This window comes from Aulostomus chinensis, chromosome 15, assembly GCF_037954235.1.
Source record: "Aulostomus chinensis isolate RoL2024-O1b breed Wild chromosome 15, RoL_Achi_v1.0, whole genome shotgun sequence".
NCBI classification, from domain to species: domain Eukaryota; kingdom Metazoa; phylum Chordata; class Actinopteri; order Syngnathiformes; family Aulostomidae; genus Aulostomus; species Aulostomus chinensis.
The window spans coordinates 25820596-25840173 of record NC_141334.1 but is presented as its reverse complement, the minus strand read 5'-3'; the positions used below and the strand labels follow the sequence as shown (position 1 = coordinate 25840173).

At 44.3% G+C, this 19578-nt stretch overlaps 1 protein-coding gene across 2 annotated transcripts in view; it reads left to right on the top strand.

Annotated features, from left to right (window-relative positions):
• The window catches only part of opcml (opioid binding protein/cell adhesion molecule-like), a 400369-nt gene that overhangs the window by 321024 nt on the left and 59767 nt on the right, over nt 1–19578 (top strand). For both annotated transcript variants that reach the window (XM_086179279.1, XM_086179277.1), the window contains one exon: nt 17304–17429. In XM_086179279.1, the coding sequence (XP_086035405.1) occupies nt 17304–17429 (126 nt within the window). The remainder of the gene's footprint in view (nt 1–17303; nt 17430–19578) is intronic.

Here is a 19578-nt window from a genome sequence, read left to right as displayed (position 1 = left end):
AGGACCTGCTAAAATGTCCTCACTTTCCAAAAATGTCCTCACTCTGTTGGTTAAATACTTATTCTAGTCCTCACTATGTAGCAAATACAAGAACACACACACACATGCACACACACACACACACACACACACACACACACACACACACACACACTAGGCACTTTTTTGCTATTATGTTGTCTGACAGAAGAATATCCATAAATGTATAATTCATATCTGCTGAGGTAATAGTGCTTTTGTTATCAACATGTTCATTTGTCCTGCAGATAATGACACATTATTGAACGCGAGCCTGGTATCTGCTCCTGTGTCTTCACCAGCAGAACTACGGCTGCAGCCATTAGGGAGCAGAAAAAGGAGGCGTATATATGATCAAGAAATTCAATCACCTGAGTGGAAGCCCGGTGTTAAATAAACACCCAGAGAAAGCATCCTTCCCTCTTTGAACAGCTTCTCGCTTCCAATTTCTAATTAATTACTGGCTGTGGCTTCTTGGCTGTGGCAACATGAAGAGTGGCGTGTCCCCGGGCCCCAGTCACATCCACCAGCAGCCCTGGTGGCAGGGGAGCTCTGCTTTTAATCACCTGGCCACTGGCATTATCAAGCTGGAGGACTCATCACACGGCCTGCGCACACATGCCTGTTCATTCGTCTCTGCCTGAGCCCGTGGCGCTGAGACAGTGGCGCCCCTTTATATAACGTGGCCAGCAAAGCCACGTTATATAAAGGGGGGAGGTAGAGTAGGCGTCTGATGGCTGAACCAACAAAAACCTTTTGCAACATGTTAAGGGAAAACAGGTCGAAACCTAAATTCCCGTTATTAGGAAAGACACAACACGAACTAATTCAGCTTTGTACAAAGGGCACCCTGTCTCAGTGGCTTCCAGAGAGAGAGTCCGGCGAGACAGTTCCTTGCTTCTTTATTATACTGATAATCCAGATACATGGGAGTGTGAATGGGTGCTCATATCAAGGCAGGTGCGTTTTCATGATGATAACAGTGTGACCTTGAATGAACTTCTATTTGAACATAGTGTGACAATAAAACATTAAAACATTATTTTCTTTTATCATTCCCTCCTGTTTGTCATACTTTGTTTAAATCCATCAATAACCACTTCTCTCGATTTTCGGTCAAGACTTCATACGAATGACAAGACAGTGAGAGTACATTGTGAATATGAGGAGTTTGCAAAACATGAAATTACACAAGTTATTATTTCAAGCAAGTAACATGAATATACATGGGGATGGGGTCAGAGGTTACTAGCACATGGCCCACCGGTGGAGCTAGAGTCCTCAGCACTCTGCTCTTGTTGTCTAACCATCATAGTCGCCAGGATCTGGGAACAGGTCAGGTATGTCTCGGAGAACGATGTCATCTGAGGATCCGTCTTCGTCATCTATGCATGATTCAATGAGTGATTGTGCGTGTTCTTCTTTTTGATTCAGTCTCATGTACGTCTCAACTTGTACAGCAACTAGTTTGGTGACCAGGCTCTTCACACATGGGACAATACAGGTTTGTTTTAACAACATGTTGAGATGATTCGCGGCATGCGTCAGGTTATCACCGATGTCAGGGATGTAAGTACAACACTTGTCACCTATCACATGACATTACCCACCCTGTGCTGCAAATAGTATGTCAAGTGCCATCTGGTGTTGCATTAGCATGGTTTGCACAGCTACCGCATATGATGATAATGTATTAGTGATTTCTAACACTGTGGCTGGGAGATTCTCCAATTCAACGTGTAATTTGTCCATGTTGAGGGCGTTATTTACGGCACCCCACCATGGTAGTATTCCTGGTGGAATTTGGTTTCACCACTTGTCATGTGTCCTGTATCGCGTTTTTGTCTGCTTGGTCTATAATGTGGATACTCATGTGTGTCATGTTGTATCTGGTCGTGAACGGTGATGGTGGGGCTTAGCCACACTAGAGAACAAGTTCCTACCCAGCCGGGTGGTAGGGTTCGGAATACCGCGGTCCCGCACAACCATACAGCTTCTTGGGGTGAATTGCATCCATCGTCGGATGGCCACACAATTGTCTGTGTGAAGTTGGAATGTAATTTGGTTGAGTTGGCATGATTTCCTGAAGGGTCCAAACATGTTGTAGAATTTGTGACGTTGCCGCATGTGGCTGGCAATGTTACTTGACATCCTTTATTGTAACCGACGTGTACCTCGTCTCCTTTTTCTGAGAAGTTACGTTGGAAACAAACTGGGAAACTAGTTGGTTCGGTGCCTTGTATCACATGCATGACAGGCGGAATGAGTTTTGGGTCAGAGGAGTCGTTTCTAATTAGCTTACTTGCGTGTCTTAAACATGCATTGTCCATGGTCACATTGAGTCTATACCAATCAGGCTTATCAGTTTGGTTTTTGTACTTGTGTGTCAATCCCAGCAGCATGCAATATGTTTCGGTGACATCATATGGGTTAGGTTTTACCACTGCTGTGTCGCTTGAGCTACGAGGGAATAGTGAGCATGCATAGCAACTCGTATTTGTTACTCTTCGGGCAATAGTGGCTACCATTGTATACCATGTATTTGAGGGAGGCTGACTCGCATTATAATGAAAGTTTAGGTACTTTGAATTCCAGTTTTGTCCTCCGCCTACACTACTAACTAGGACACTCGCTGTTTTAGAGGTGCTTGAGGTTCTACGTCCTATGGTGAAGTCTCCGTCACCTTGTTTACTGCAGTGTTGGGTATTAGTAGTGGTGTTTGGGCATAGACTGATGAATGTACAAGGGTCACGTCGGCTTGGTCTGTGTATACATATACCGAATCTTGTGCATACTTGTTGTCTATGTGTTCTTGTAGCATCAACGTCAGGAATAGGTGTCGTTGTGCCATTTATTTTGATACAAAATAGGGTATTATCCCAAGTTATTGTGAGGACTTTGTTCCACTTCTGTGCTCCTTCACGTTTTCCGTATGAACCGTCTCTCCACCCTGAATTACCTGTGTGGTCTGAGTTCCTTTTTGTAGGTCTGATTACAAACGACCAATCCGAGCTTGATGATTTATAGCCCTTTGTGTCGACGTATGCGACATATCCCGCCCATGATTGTATACCATAGCCACCTATTTTCAGTTGATTGCTCATGAAACACCAATTTACTGCTCCATTTCTACATTGGTAACACAAATATTGGTCGGGTGTTTTGGTCCCACTGGTATCTGAGTCGTTACATGGTTGTTTGAATGTGCCTGTAAGCAAGTTCGACCTGCTATTGTAGTAGAGTCCCTCTAAGTCTATCTCTATGTCTGACGCGCCGCCTACAGCGATATGGCTGAGAAGGATAATACTGGTTATTATGATGTTCATGGCTATTCAAATGTGAGCCGTAACATGAGAAGTATTGACCAGTAGCTAAGGAACAGGACCGTCGTAGGTGTTACACCTCCGTGTTCACACTTCCACAGAATCAATAACAGGCAGGCGACAAGGATTATGTCAACTAAATACATTCGTTCCCTAGGGAGACACGTAGGGTGGCCTCAGGGTGATTGACCCTTTCCACGATGTTTACTTCACCAGCTCCAGGTGCCAGGAGGTCCCTCCTGTTGTCCCCCTTCCTTGGACCCTTGTGGTCTCAGTTCAGAGTAGACTGCCCTGGAGGTGTTCTGGCCTTCACACTAAGTGTCTCCAGCGCTCTTGTAATCGAGGAGCAACTTACAATGACTCTGATGTATCCACGTTTGTCGCTCTGCTATTTTAACAGCTGTGGGTGTACTTAATAGTACCTGATATGGTCCGTCCCACCTTGGTGTTTTCCAATTTGTTCTTTGTAGGACTTTAACGAGGATCCAGTCACCAGGTTGTGGCTGTCTGTTGGGAGAAGATACAGGTGCGTCTGGTACGCTATTAGCATTCACAACGTCTTGTTGTTTTAACATGTGTCTCTTCCAATCTGCTAACGATGTTTCTTTTCCTGATTTCTCTATGTTACCATTTAGGATAGGTAGGGGGAACTGTCTACCGTACACAATCTCAAAAGGTGTAAGTCCATTGCTTGATGTTATTCTCATCCACATTTTGACAAGCGAGAGACAGTCAGGCCACGGCCTTTGTGTCTCAGCGACAGTTTTTCTTAGTCTCTGTTTTATTGTTCCGTTTGTTCGTTCCACCAATCCTGCACTTTGGGGATGATAGGAACAATGTGTTTTTGGTATGAATCCTAAGCATTCTGCGATGCCGGTCATAAGTTGATTTACAAAATGTGTACCATTGTCTGATCTGATAATTTCTGGGACACCGTATGTGGGAAAAAAGTGATTACATAGGCATTTTACAACAGTCGGGGCTTCTGCTTTTTTGGTTGGGTATATTTCGACCCATTTAGAGAATGCACAAATGATCACTAGCGCATATTTAGTACCTCCTTCACATGTTAATTCAATGAAATCCATGTGTATTGTATGAAATGGGCGAGGAGGCGTCGGGAATGCCCCTCGTTTAGGTCGCAGTCGGCCTTGTACATTATTCTTTTGACATATAATACATTTTGCAACATGAATTTTTGCTTGAGTTTCGAAATTTATAGTGTAGAATTGGTTATTCACCAATGTTACCATCCCTCCTGTTGAGACATGGGTATTTCCATGGCTCACCAACGCTGCGGCTGCGTGTAGGGATTTTGGTAAAATAGGTTTGTTATTAACACGGTAGATATCATTAGATAGGACAGCACCTCTGGCTATCCACGTCTTTACCTCGGAGACCGGTGCTCTTTTCTGTTCATCTGTTAGTAGTTCTGGGGTTAATTGTGAACCAACTGTGGCAGCGTATAATTGTAACATGTCATTGGTTCTTGCAGCTTTTTTGGCTGTAGCATCGGCAAAGGCGTTGCCTTTTGATATAGGGGAATCATCATTTTGATGTGCTGCACAATTGCATACAGCTAGGCGTTTTGGTAACTGTACTGCATCAAGTAGTAGTAATGAGGCATGTGTCAATGTTTTTCCTGCAGAGGTCTTGAAACCCCTCAGTTCCCATATACGTGCATGGTGGTGTATGGAACTGAAAATGTATTGACTGTCAGAGTAGACAGTGAGATGTTTCCCTGCATAAAGTTCACATGCTCGCATAACTGCAACTAGTTCCGCTGTTTGTGCAGAATAGGAGGGAGCGAGAGCGCGAGCTTCAATCACAGAGTCGGCTGTGACGACAGCATAACCCAAACAGTTGACTCCCTTCTCGTCCTTTGAAGCGGAACCATCGACGAAAACAACTTCTCCATCTGTCAATGCAGATGTGGAAATGTCAGCGCGTGGTTGCGTATGTGTTTTGATGTCTGCAATACAACTATGTGGTGCTCCATCTAGCGGTGTTGCAACGTTGTCTGCAACATTGACGGCTGTGCATCTAGTAACGGTTACATTTTCTTTTGACAACAATGCTTTGATTAAATGTAGATGTCTAGCGTGCGTTACTAATTGTAGATGCGCGTGTAATAGGACTTCATGTACTGCGTGTTCAGTGTAGATGGTGACTTGGTGTCCTAATATAATGTCTGCACATGATTGTAAAGCTTCATAAGCCGCGCAACAACCTTTAACACAATCAGGAAAACCACGAATGATGTTGTCCATTTGTCTAGAATAGTAGGCTAATGGTCTTTTCGCGCTGCCGAATTCTTGTAAGAGTGCTGCCGTCATAAATGGGCCTTTATGAGAAACCATGAGATGAAATGGTTTATCATAGTTTGGTAGACTCAACATGACGTCAGTTTGCAGTAGCGATTTTAATTTGTCAAATGCAGCGTTCATATCTTCCGTCCAGATAACAGGATCGTTCATGGCCATGGCGTGACCATGTATTGCTGTCATCAGAGGTTGGACAGTGACTGCAAATTCAGCTATCCATTGCCTACAGAAATTGCAGAGTCCTAAAAAGGACATCATCTGTTGTTTCGTTTGTGGTTTAGGAGCTTCTTGTATAGCTGTTTTTCTGCTTTCTAATAGCTGTTTCCCATTTGCTGATAGATGGTGACCGAGATAGATCACTTGTTGTTGGACATATTGCAGCTTACCTTTTGACACTTTGTGACCTTCATTACTTAAATGTTTAAGGACGGTGAGTGTGTTTGACTCACAATCTTTTTGTGTGCGTCCAGTTATCAGAATATCATCCACGTACAGCAAATATTTACCATGTATCAGAGGTGGACATGTAGACATTGATTGTTTTAGAGCTTCTGTGTATCTTGTAGGACTATTACAGAATCCTTGAGGGAGCCTGTTGTATGTGTAATATTGTCCTTTAAATTGGAATCCAAAATATTGCTTAGCACTTGCTGTAAGTGGTACCGAGAAAAATGCATTTGATAAATCGATTACGGAGAACCACGTAGCATCAGGTTCCACACTATTCATGATTGTATGTGGATTTGCTACGTTGACGTCATCTTTTTTACAGATCTCATTTCCTGCGCGGAGATCTTGGATCATTCTCCAAGCGTTCTTGTTTGCTTTCTTTACAGGAAATATTGGGGTATAACACTCCAATTGTGATTTATTTACAGGACATAGAATTCCTGATTTGCACATATCTTCAATTACAGGTGTAATACCGTTAGTTGCTTCTTTTGAGATTGGATATTGGTGTATCTGTGGTCTTAATGATGTAAGTGGGATAAAATCTACCGGTGTGACGTTTCTGATTAGTCCTACGTCAGTTGGTCCAGTTGACCATAATTTCTGTGGTAGGGCATTTAAACTTGCCTCTTGAGTAGCTGTCAGTGTTAGTTCATATCATTCTTCATCTGTGTCATTTAAATGTGTTGTCGGTTTGGCTCTCAGAGTCCAACCTAACACTAATTGACTCATTCCTGTTCTGTCATCGGTGGCCCACTGTCCGATTGGGACATATGGCCATGTTGTGCGATTTCCTACATCAACTATCTTACCGAGGTCCTTCCATGAGGACTCAGGAAGTTTGCGCAATGAGCAATGTGGTGGATAGCTGCCTCTGAATAATAGTTGTTGCTCTGGGGTGAGGGAAACAGATGCAGCTGCTTCGCCCATGCAGGAGACATACAGAGCAGTGAGGCGAATAGTTTGTGGTTTGCTCAGTTTCTGAATTTGTTTGTCGTAGTCTGGGTCTGGACCTGGGTCCTGATTGTATCTCAATGTACAATGAAGTTGGTCAGTCGGCATGTCTTGTAACTTAGCGGGCGGTTTTTGTGGTAATTGCACCTTAAGTTGAGTACCTCCTCCTATTTCTATATCTAATGTCCAATAGAAATGTGGTTCGCACGCACCTTGAACGACACCTACTGTGTCCATTGGAACACAAATCATTTTGTTGTCATGTGGCACGATGGCAAATTGTAGTCTGCAAAGTATGTCCCTTCCTAATAGATTGATAGGACATGATGGATCAACTAAGATTCGTGCCGTGGTTGATCGTCCTGTTTTGATGTCGGTCACAGATAGTGGTTCTGAGAAATTGTTTTTACATGTGTGACCTGATGCACTGCGAACGAAAACAGTCTTTTTGCTTCTTTTGTATTCAGGAGGAGAGGTTCTCACTACAGTTGTACAAGCTCCGGAGTCGCAGAGGAAATCGAACTCTGCTCCTCCAACTTTTAATCGTCTGATTGGCATCTTGCTTTGATTAGCTACACAAGCTTGTATGTCTAGCATATTTTCGTCTTCATCATCAGTCGGTTGTGATGTAGATGAAGCTAGTCATGATGATTGGTTACGTTTTTCAGGACAGTCTCTGGCTTGATGTCCTGTTTGGTGACAATGGAAGCATGCTCTGTTAATTCTGTCCCTTTCTCTTTGTTCTTCATCTCTGTTATTTTGAGGACGGGAAGTTTGAGGACGTTTCCATCCACTTTGTTCCTGTCTTTTATCTTTTCCTCGGTTAAAATCAACTTTCCCTTTGCATGGTGTTTTCCCTCCTTGAGGGTGGAACACAAATACTCCTGCTGGATCATTTCTTGAGTCTCTGGCCTGTTTTTCTGCCAGGACTTTTTCGGCATGTCTTGCTTGTAATATGCCATCAGCCACTGTTCCACTTCCCATGAGAACCCAATTCTTTTTTACAATTCGTTGAATGTCCGGTTGTAGACCGTTCACCATTGCTATTTTTAGCTGATGTTGGAATGGGGATGCTGGATCAGCGCTGTATGGTATGCCAGAGTGTTTCCGCATTACCTTGGACAGGCGGCCCACGTATTCACTTGGGTCTTCGCCTGATTTTTGTGTACATGATCCAATTTTGGTGTAATCAGGTTGTGTCTGATATTCATTTCTCATTCTCTCCCATACTTCTCGCAACTGTATGGTTAGATTGAGGTCATCTGGGTGAAATGGTCTTCCTTGGGGGTCGGTTCCAGTAAATGGGCCTTGTACACTGGACCAACGATGTCTACATACTAGTAGTAGAAGTCTGACTATTTCTTGACCATTTAGTCTGAAACTTCGAATAAGTTCCTGTAATTGGTTTATGCTTTCATTTGTATCTTCACTGGGAGGTGTGATTCCATCTGCGGCTCTCCGGAGGTCTCCGGGAGTCCATGGACGGAATACTTCGAGAGTAGGTCGCATGTCAGCACCATCTCCATCTGTGTCTGTGCCGTATCTCGGGTTTGCGACTTCCACTAGAGGAGCTAGAGTTCCTCCAACTGCCCTTTCTTCCTCAACTTCGTCTGAGGAATGTTCTGGTTTTCCGTCCCTGTAAGCACGGACTGTGTCTTTCACATCTTGCCAGGGGTATTTACTTTTCCCTTTTCCTTTATTCTTTTCATGTGGGCTTGTGCTGTGTGGGCGTGTTGACTTCGCAGTTGAAGTACACTCAGTTTTGATTTGTCGGCCCCTAGTTGTAGGGCCGGTGTAACTTACTTCCTCATCTGATCCTGACTGGCTCTCTATTTCTCCTTTCTTCGTATTTCTCTTTGACCTGTCTCTTACTCTCATACATGTTTCCTCATCTTCTCCTATCATACTACACAGCTTTTTCTCCAACTTCTGCTTCTCCTTATCTTTCCGTACTCTGTCTCTTCTCTTGCATTCATTCAACCATTTTGTCCAGTTTCTGTCTTTTCTTACTTCCCTTTTTCTGCTTCTGTCTATCAACTGCTAACTGTGATCGGAGCGACAGGATGTCTGTTAGTGATAGGTTTCAGGAAAACCCATATTTGGACATCCATTTTGAACACACTTTTCCTGCACCTGGGTACAGTTTTTCCATGTACAGGGCATCGCCTGTTAACTCTTTGCTTTGACCTTTTCCCATCGTGGTTTATTAACACATTAAATTGAAAGCTTCAACCTTGACTATTAATTCTTCAGCGAGTTCAAGGTCAATGAACCTTTGTCTTATTTGGATTCTATCGTCATAGAATGTGACTCGACTATATTTTACACTTGGAATATCGCGATCACTGAATATATAATCAACTTTTGTTTGACGTCCCTGTGGGTCGACCCAAACTCCAATTATTAATTCGCTTCCGGACATTTATGTTTTTTATATGTCTTTTGGGAGTCGTCAATTTAACACCTGGGGTGGTCGCTACTTGACGACTTTTCTCAGTGGGACAACAATTTGAAATTACCAGTCTGTAGTAACTCTCCCTTCTACCCTTTCAGGTGGAGAATTCTTGCCTGTGCATCTACAGGTGGTTTGTTGTTTCCTTCCCACTTTTTTATGTAGTAACTGTCGTGAGTGATGGACAGTTAACTACCATTCATACGTTTACACTTTCATGCGTCTGTTTGTTCTGTACCTCGGGACTTTTGCGTTTTATTAAGACAGTACGTCGTCTTAATTCTGTCTAATCCCTCCGGATTAGTTTTTTAGACCTCTCACTGGGTCACACTGTCGGAGATCCTCCGTCTCCTTTACTTAGAAGTATTACGTCACTTCTATATTGACAACCTAGGTTCTTCGCTCACCTCCGGTACAGACACAATCACACTTTTGGTCTTTTCGTGTTATGTCTTACCTCGGACAATCGCTGTTTCTTCGGAAAACGAGTAAACCGCGGCGACGGCGCCCGGTCTCCTCTCACCACCAGCCCAACACGAATTCAACGGTTTGGGTCTTTCAGTTCCCCTATGGTGAACTGGCTGTCGACAGTCTGCGGTGTGGATTCCCGGCGTCGTCGAGGCAGTCACTGCGTTTATCCGGCTCGAAGGACCAATTAAATGTTAAGGGAAAACAGGTCGAAACCTAAATTCCCGCTATTAGGAAAGACACAACACGAACTCATTCAGCTTTGTACAAAGGGCACCCTGTCTCAGTGGCTTCCCGAGAGAGAGTCCGCCGAGACAGTTCCTTGCTTCTTTATTATACTGATAATACAGATACATGGGAGTGTGAATGGGTGCTCATATCAAGGCAGGTGCGTTTTCATGATGATAACAGTGTGACCTTGAATGAACTTCTATTTGAACATAGTGTGACAATAAAACATTAAACCATTATTTTCTTTTATCACAACATCATTCACAATTTACTCAACTTTCATCAACTCCTACTACTTCAGCGTCACTGCTCTTTTTCAAAATGACCATTTTGCATCCACTTCCTTGTTCTAGATTGTCTTACAGAGCAGCTACTAGTGTGTGCAGCAAGTTTCAAAAAAGGAAACAACAAAGCCTCACTTTTGAAATTGCTTTCTGATGACTTGTTTTTGGTTTTCGACTTTTTCTGGTTAAGATATTAGTAAACTAGTGCAAAAAGAGTAGAAAAAAATTATTTTGCCACCATTGTTTTCAATGGGAGACCTCACCCCCCCGACCCCCCGGACCCCCCTATGTGTTTATTTTGGGGCTGCGATGCTCCTAAGTGTGTGTTTTTAGTGTTTTTAGTGCTCCTTCTGTGTTTTTCTGCCATGCAAACATAATAGGGTCTTCGCCTGAAGTACCTTCAGGCTCAGGCCCTAATAAATAGGATATAGACGAAGGCAGAGAGGGCAAAGCCGCGCTCCTGTTGTAGTAAATTATCTCCCAGCTCTGCTGTTACCTCACACCGTCCTTCCTGCGATGTGCAATGATAATTGGGTTACATTATCGAAGTGTCACACCAATTGAATGTGTCATGTGGTTGTTGGCCCCACCTGAGTCATTTATGGCTTGTGCAGAATTGGTTTTACGGTAACCCGGTCCTGGAAATGGTTGATGAAACGTCATATGATCTTTTGTGGATTCATCTGTCAACACTTGTTCTCGTCAACTTTGAATTGAATGAAAGTGATACTGATTGTCTAGCTCAGACTGCACAGGAACATTTCCTAACATTTTATATAAAATGGTTAAAAAATATAGGCACATTTAATCAATAACTGCTGGCATATGTGCATCGAGGGGTGTAATATGACGATAGTCCGGTGTGTTCATGGTCTGCCGTTGCAGACGTTGAACGGGAGATGCTGTACTCATTGTCAGGGTCTTGAATTCCGAGGCTTTGTAGATCTTTGGAGGACGATGCCTCTCGTGATCTCTCCTCCTGGTATTTTCTGCATCCTGAAAAAAGGGTCTGTGTTATTTTTCAGGGGTGGAAGGAGTACAGAAAAAAATCTGCTTTCGTAGAGGTACTGTTACTTTGATTAAATTTCACTTAAGTAGAAGTAAAAGTACTGGTGTAAAAATTTACTCAAGTAAAAGTAAAAAGTAGCTCACTTAAAATGTACTCAGTAAAAATTACTTGGTTACTTTCTTGGGGGGGGGGGTTCAGGAGTGTGTGCGGCAAAACATTAGCCACCAATGCTACCGAGCTGTTAGTTACCTACCTGTAAGGTAGCATTGCTGACGTACACATCAGTGGCAAAGTTAGCTACTGTACTGAGTTACTGATTTAATGGAACATTATCTCACTTGTCCGTGCACCTGTACAGCTTTGATGCCGGGTTTCTGAGTGCAGATATGCAGGTGTCTTGGGGACAAAGCTGACACTGCATCACCAAGCCAACAGCACCAAGCTGCCCCATCTCTGTTCTCAACCTCAGAAACGTCTGTCCAACATGGCCAGGGATTCATGTCATTTTGTTCATCTTCGCCTTCTTCCTCAGCAACTTCAACCGTATCCATTCCAGTTGAATTCATTTTGAAGATTCTGTGTCATATGTTCAGTCTCCAGTGTCTCGCGGTAAGCGGCTGACGACACTGACGTGCACCTGGGCTGGGGCAGACGCTGGCTTGCACTGGCTGCAGCTGTTGCCAGGGCGACCTTCGTGAAACTGTGGATTTATTCTACTCTGTAATGGAATTGATTTAAAATGTAGTGAAGTACTGTTACTTGAAAAAAAAAAACTTAAGTAAAAGTAAAAATACAGATTTTAAAAAGTACTCAAAAAAGTAGAAGTACACAAAAAAGCTACTCAATTACAGTAAGGAGAGTAAATATAATTCGTTACTTTCCACCCCCGGTTATTTTCCACCCCCCTTTACCCCCCTCCATGGACCTCTTCTGCCACGCCCACTCCACTGTGATTGGCCACCATTCTGAGGACTTGCTATGCCGAGCACCACCTCCTCATTGTGCCGGTTTCCGCGTAAATAGAGAACGTTACATTGAACCCTAGTTGTCCGGTTACTGACACAAACTAAAGACAGGTGGCACACTGATCAAACGCTGCTCACTGCTTCTTACTCTTCAACACAACCAAGTGATGAAGGAACAGCGCTTTCCTTTAGCTTCAGGCTAGCTGCTAATCTAGCTTGGTGCTGCCCAGTTCAGTCCAGTGTGATGTGAACAAAAAAACACAAAGGTATTTTTCACTTGCTGGCCTGGAAAAAGCAACTCTATCCACTTTAGCCTGCTGATTGCTTTTTTAAGTGAGAAAGTTAATTGTATCCCACTCCTGAAAAAAAAAATTCTGGTTTTACACTATCAAGCGAGCAGTTCGCAGCAGTAAAACTTCTGAAGCTGAGCTGGGGTGGGAGTGGGTATAGATCTGTATCCTTGCAGGTAGCGCGCCCGTGTATGGGGTCCAGGATGTCTTGACATCACTGGTAAAACACTTGTAAAATAAGCTGGTGGCACACAGGGGGCAAAGCAATCTGAAACAGCCTGCAGGGCTTCTTGCAAATGCATGTAGCTCATTATGTGACACTGTAGCGTTGGTGAACATGAGTATCTGACATTGTAGCAACATTTATAGGTCAGAAAAGACCAAAAAGCGTAATAGCTCCAATGTGTTACAGTTCTGTGCCAATATTTTTTTGTCTTGCATTACCAGCCAGGCTGGAACAACCAGGACTTCAACAAAGGTGTATATTTACATGTTTTTTTTATGTGTTTTAGGTAGTTGTAAGTAGCAAACATTCTGTGTGTATTGTTAGCTAGTGTGAGGTCCATCGTCAAAGTTGCAGTGAAATGATACAGTTGTGATTGAGGGGGTGCAGCTGATGTGTATGTGCATGCAGCAGTAGCCCTCTGGCTCCATCGCCATATTCTGTATCTAAAAATAGCTTGAAATAATGTCCACAAACCTTCATGTTGACCAGCATGAAAGCTAGTTGCATGAACCTGAACATGTGAAGCACAGGCACAGCAGGCAGAAATTCTTGTGCAATCAACATGCTCAGTGCAACAGAGACAGTCATTAGTGTTTTATGTACATCAAAAATATCCATCATCCATCGTCATCTTCCGCTTATTCCTTACTAGTAAGGGTTGCGGGGGGCTGGAGCCTATCCCAGCATTTACGGGCGAGAGGCGGGGTTCACCCTGGACAGGTCGCCAGTCCATCACAGGGCCAACACATAGAGACAGACAACCATTGGCTCTCCCAGCCACGCCTACGGTCAATTTAGAGTCTGGATTAACCTGGTCCCTCTTGATGTCTTTGGACTGTGGAGGAAGCTGGAGTACCAGAGAGAACCCAGCAGGAACAGGGAGAACATGGAGACTCACACAGAAAGACCCCGTGCGCCAGCTGGGGCTCCGCCCACAACCTTCTTGATGGGGGGCCACAAGGAGGACCACTGCTCCACTGGGCCTCCTCAACAAGATGTAATAACATCAAATAAAGTGTATTAATGATGCGAAGGTGCAAACTGCGCTGTATTATGGTCTCAATTTGAAGCCCCCAGTGACTGCTTAGGAATTATTATCACAATGCTGATAAACTGGAGGACAAACTGCACCCTTTCAAGTCATTGGGCTCGATGTGAACAGAATGGTTCATGCTCAAACCCCTCTGCAGTGATCTCACCACTGGCTCACTGTCGCTACAGGCCAGAGGAACTGGGCTCTATAGCCACATGCTCATGTGGACAACATGCGGTGTTGGGGATGTGCTTGCGTTTGCACTGCACGTTGTGGAAAGGTCTGTGAGAAGGCTCCCCAGACATAAACCTCAAGATTTGGAAACTTTCTGCCATTGCTGTTATCGATTTACTGACCCCTGACCCTGTCAGTGTAGCCCCTTCTACTTGTAGCAGCACTAAGAGTGCTTTAAAATGTTGCCTCATTCACTCATCGATGGTGGAGCTGCCACGCAAGCACCAACCTACTCACCAGGAGCAATTAGGGGTTCAGTATCTTGCTCAAAGACACGTCAACACAGTGACATCACAGGGAACTGAGGATTGAACCTGCGCTTTGTCCTGCTTGGTAACAGGCAAGACACAAGAGAATTATGTTGCATGCGTTCTGCTCCTAGTAGTGTGACACTCCAGCTTGGAACTCCTTCTTAGCTTGTGACATGTGTGGCATTGTGATGTGACAAATGATGTCTTCACTAGAAACATGTGTGTACTGGCTTTCAATCAGGGCACCTGTGTAAGAAATTGTGATCATGTGAAGAAGAAACACTCGCCAACAGTGATAGAAACGTGTCTGTGGGCACCATTCGAGGGACTAATATCACTGAGCTGACAGATTTGATGCTGCAGTGAAAGTCATTAACATGGTGACTGACTTAGCTGGAGATTCTAGCTTTTCACAGGTCAGGTAATAAATGTGAGGGATATGTTGGCCGAGTGCAGCAGGTCGCAAGCAGCTGCATGTGTGTGTCGGTGTGCTTGGGGGAGTTTTCTGTGATTTAGCCGTACAGGCAGGAACGTCGAGCAGATCCAGGCTCAATGGGGACGGCCTTCTGCTTTGACTGGTTGGGGGGGAAAGAAAGCAGGAGAGCGGGGCAGAGGCAAAAACAGAAAATGGAGGAAGACAGATATGCAGAAGGACAGAGTGGGACAGAGATAAAGAGAGAGAGAAAGGAGGAGAGTCTGATGGACAGACGGGGACATGAGCAGGTGGAGCTACGGGTGGCAGCTGGAGCCTCTTCAGGTCTGGAGCCTCCTCCAGCAGCACCAGGATCTGGGATGAGGAAAGAAGAAGAGGAGTTAGTAACACGTATGAGGACAGGAGGAGGAGAGAGAAGCCCAGTGCATCATGGGAGATCTCCAGCAGTCTGAGCCTATAGCAGCAGTCTAAGGGCCAGCCTAAGCAGTCCTGACTACAAGCTTGATCAAAAAGGAAGGTATTAAATCTGCTCTTAAACATAGAGAGGGGTTCTGGGTCCTGGACTGAAACTGGGAGAAGGTTCCACAGGAGGGGAGCCTGATAGCTGAAGGCTCTGGCTCCATTCTACTGTTAGAACTCTAGGAACCAGCAGGAACCCTGCATCCTGGGAGTGAAGGGTTCTAGCTGGATCATAGGGGACTAGGAGCTCTGTCAGGGATGAAGGAGCCTGACTGTTGAGGACTTTGATGGTAGAAGGAGAATTTTAAATTCTGTTCTGAATTTGACAGGGAGCCATGCAGAGAAGCCAGTCCAGGAGAGACCTGGTCTCTGCTACCAGTTCTAGTCAACACACGGGCAGCAGCGTTCTGGACCAGCTGGAGAGTCTTTAGGGACTTATTAGTCCAGCCTGGTAGGAGGGAGGTGCAGTAATCCAGCCTGGAAGTGACAAAAGCAGGGACTAGTTTTCCTGCATCTTCTTGAGCCAGGATGTGTCTGATCTGAGCAATTCTGTTCATTTTAATTAATTGTAAATGGTTGTATTTAACCCATTTCTGTGGAGTTCCTCTCATTTTATCTGCCTGCTGGCCATGTGATGCAGAGAGGAAGACAAACTAAAGACCAGCCATGCAGATCTGATTAGCTCTGTCAATCAGAGTTGCAAACCTGAACAGATCCACTCAGTATCTACATGGAAAGACAAGTGAAGTACATTTTTTTCCTCAAAAACAAATAATGATGCTGAGAAACAAGTGAAGAGTCTGCTAATCTTAAATTGTATTTACCTCTCTGAATGATTGTTTGGTTATCTAATCAACTATGTTAACAATTATTTTAAACTGGTCTGAACATCGAGTCCAAAATGGGCCATTTGAGCTTTAGCGATGTATGCTAACAGAATCTGTCAATGCACAGGTCACTGGGATGCAGCGAAGCACCTCTCTGTGTTATCATTAAGGATTGAAATGGTTTCAAGGGAGATTATTGATCATTTGAGAGCAAGTGATTGGTTCCCCATAGTCACAGCATGAGAAGTGCTGTGAATGTTTCACAGACACGTTCTACTGACCTCATAACAAGTTAGATTATTATGGCAAAATACCATTGAATTTACAGATTTATCAAAAATGTAATCGAGTTTCATTTAATGACAGCACCACCAACAAAAAACATCATAAAAAGGGTCATGTTGATATTATTATTATTATTATTATTATTATTATTATTATGTTCACATCTGGTGGGTTACTCTAACACTATTATTATTCGGCTGTGTACGGTAGAAGTTCAAGTCACCTGGTTAAATTAAAATGGAGGACAACTTGACCTGGAGGTCGGTGATACCAGAGCTTGGGCTGCACTGTTTATTCAAAAATCTAAATTGTTTTGTGGTCGACTGCAATTGTCAAATAAAAACAGAGACATTGAAGATTAATGTCAGTCACAGTGAGATTGTTTATATCGTATTTATTTAATCATGCAGCCGTTCTGGGCTTGACCACAACCTTAACCATCCTCACTGACAACCTATCCCTGAACCAGATACCACCCCCCCCCCCCCCACACACACACACACACACACTGGTCCAGTCAAAGAGATGAGATCGTGTCTCTGTCCAAGTCAGGCTGTATGCTTGTCAGCTATGATACATGATGAAGAAGACCAGTCATGTACAACAGCACCACCGGCTGCAGAATTGTCAGATTTGTCAGCTAATTTCATGCTAATTGAGTCCAAACGCCGGGTTAGTTTTAACTTCATCACTGTTCTGATCTGACACGGAATAGCAAGGCCTTCAATCACATGTCAATAATTACACAAAAATCATCCATCATCATTTTCTTTTCTCTCCCCCTCAGTACCTGCCAGGATCACAAACATATCAAAGGACATCACGGTGAACGAGGGCAGCAACGTCAACCTCATGTGTCTGGCGGTTGGTCGACCCGAGGCTAACATCGTATGGAAGCATCACTCGCCGAGAGGTGAGCGACATGTTCTTTAAGAAGAAAAAAGAAGTTTAATAGAGAGGAGATTTTACCACTTCCCAGCGTACATGATTTATAGAATTATTATGTCTAAGTAAAAAAAACAAAAACAATGTTGTGGAGATTTTTGACTAAAAGCAGGAGTCAAGGAGTAAAAAGGTAATTCAGGACTTTTACCAAAGGTGTCAAGCTGAGCTGCAGCAGTGTTCCTTGGTGCACGGGTGGCAGAGCAAACCTCGTACGCACCATGTCGTCACTCCTCCATACGATTCTCTACCTTCATGCAGAGCAGACGTGATCGGGCAGCAGGATAGGGGTCCATACATTCTGTGCTCATCCAGCCATGAGAGAAGGTTCCCAGAGTACTGGAAGGCTTTAGTCCACTGATAAATGCCTTGTTTTCTTTTCATCTGGGTGCATCTGAGAGGGTCAAAGCTGCACACCCTGTGACCTTACAGGACCCAGCTCCAATCAGCAGTGATTGGCTGGAGACCGCAGCTGGTGTGGTCCGGTCTTCTGTGTTGGCACCCCACCACCATGAAAGGGAGCCAAGGTGCCGTGTGTGCTGTCTATGTGTGTGCATGCAAGTGCTCTGTGTTCTAATTGTGACCACGCTACGCTTCCCACTGAGCATTCAGCATCGTGCGTCATGCACCGCCTCTCTATAGGATCAGCCTGCGACAAGACATGAATACTCAGGATCCAGCTGGTCCTCTCTGCCTCGCCATTATCTACAACCAGCTTCTCACAGCCCACCGGCTCTCCATCACCTCAGCATCTACCGGCTACCCAGTGTTTACTCCCAGTGCTCTGGTCTCTCCCAAATATGAAGGATGCACATTCAAAAGCAGCAGCCACAGCAACCGGCTCCAATTACTGGCCAGATGGCGCCGTTTACACTAAATGGAGGTAACAACCTTCTGGGGTGTGAAGCCAAATGTTTTTTTTTTTTTTATATATACATTGAATGGCACTTGTCTGGCATTTCAAAGATCACTTCAGGTCTGGTCTTCAGTTCAGTCCATTAAAGAAAACTAGAACATGCTGTTCAACAGTCAGCACAACTCGCCATGTTGTGGGGGGGGGGACTGTCCTCTGGCTCCCAGCCACTTTTTTATTCACATTAACTGTAGCAGCACCCACCAGCATGCACTCACTGTAAATGATGGCCATCATCAGAAAGAGGAGCCGCTTCTCACAATCTTATTGGTTGATAGCTGTGATATAATGACCATACACCACTGCTGCCTGGCATTTAAGTTTTAATTTCAAATATTGCTCACCAGCTATGACCCATGTCAGAGGGGAGTGTTCCTGGGGCGGGGCCTCCCTGACTGTTGCCATACAGAGACCTAGCTTGATTTTATTTGATCAAGGACATCATTCCTCAGATGAGCTCCAGCTGTCCTACTGCAACTTCAGCGATATACTGATGCTGAAGGCTTTAAGTCGACCTGTTGCTAAGGTAACCAGTCACTGCTGATGCAGCCTCTCAGAGAACACGGCCAGACCGGGGCCGAATACAGCCTCCAAACCTGACGGAGGTAGGCAAGAATCCAGTGCCAGTGTGGTTCAGAAAGCTCTGCTTGTAGCCACCTCAGGCCTGGGTGACTGTTCACTGTCTGCATGCTTGCCTCTGTCAGGTACCAGCTGGGATGCTGTGGGTGTTTTTGGCCAGGTGGACACAGCTCAGGTGCATGACTGCTCTCCAGTGCCTACTGACGGCTGCCCATTGGGTTTTAGCTTATTTTTCCAATAATTGATTGAAATGAATGTGTTGGTTTGCAAACCTTATATTTATTGTATCAGTCATATACAAGCAAGAAAAAGCTATTTCATGGATCGAGTCTTATTTCAGTAAGAATGTGCCTGTGTTGGCAGATAAAAGCAACTTTATGAAAGACCCTTTCATGCGGATGTCTTCTTTTCTACCAGTTCGGTATGGTTGTGTTCAATAAGTCTGCATCTAAAGAGAAGGATGAGAAAAACTAGAGGACAAACATTCTGAGAATAAAAACAGACATACATAGAGTGCATGATGGTTATAGACACTGTCAACAACATTTCTTTCTGCTTCACAAGAAGAAAATCAGAAGGATTCAGTCAATAGAAGGCAGGAGAGGAGAGAGCCAGAGTCGCTGCTCAG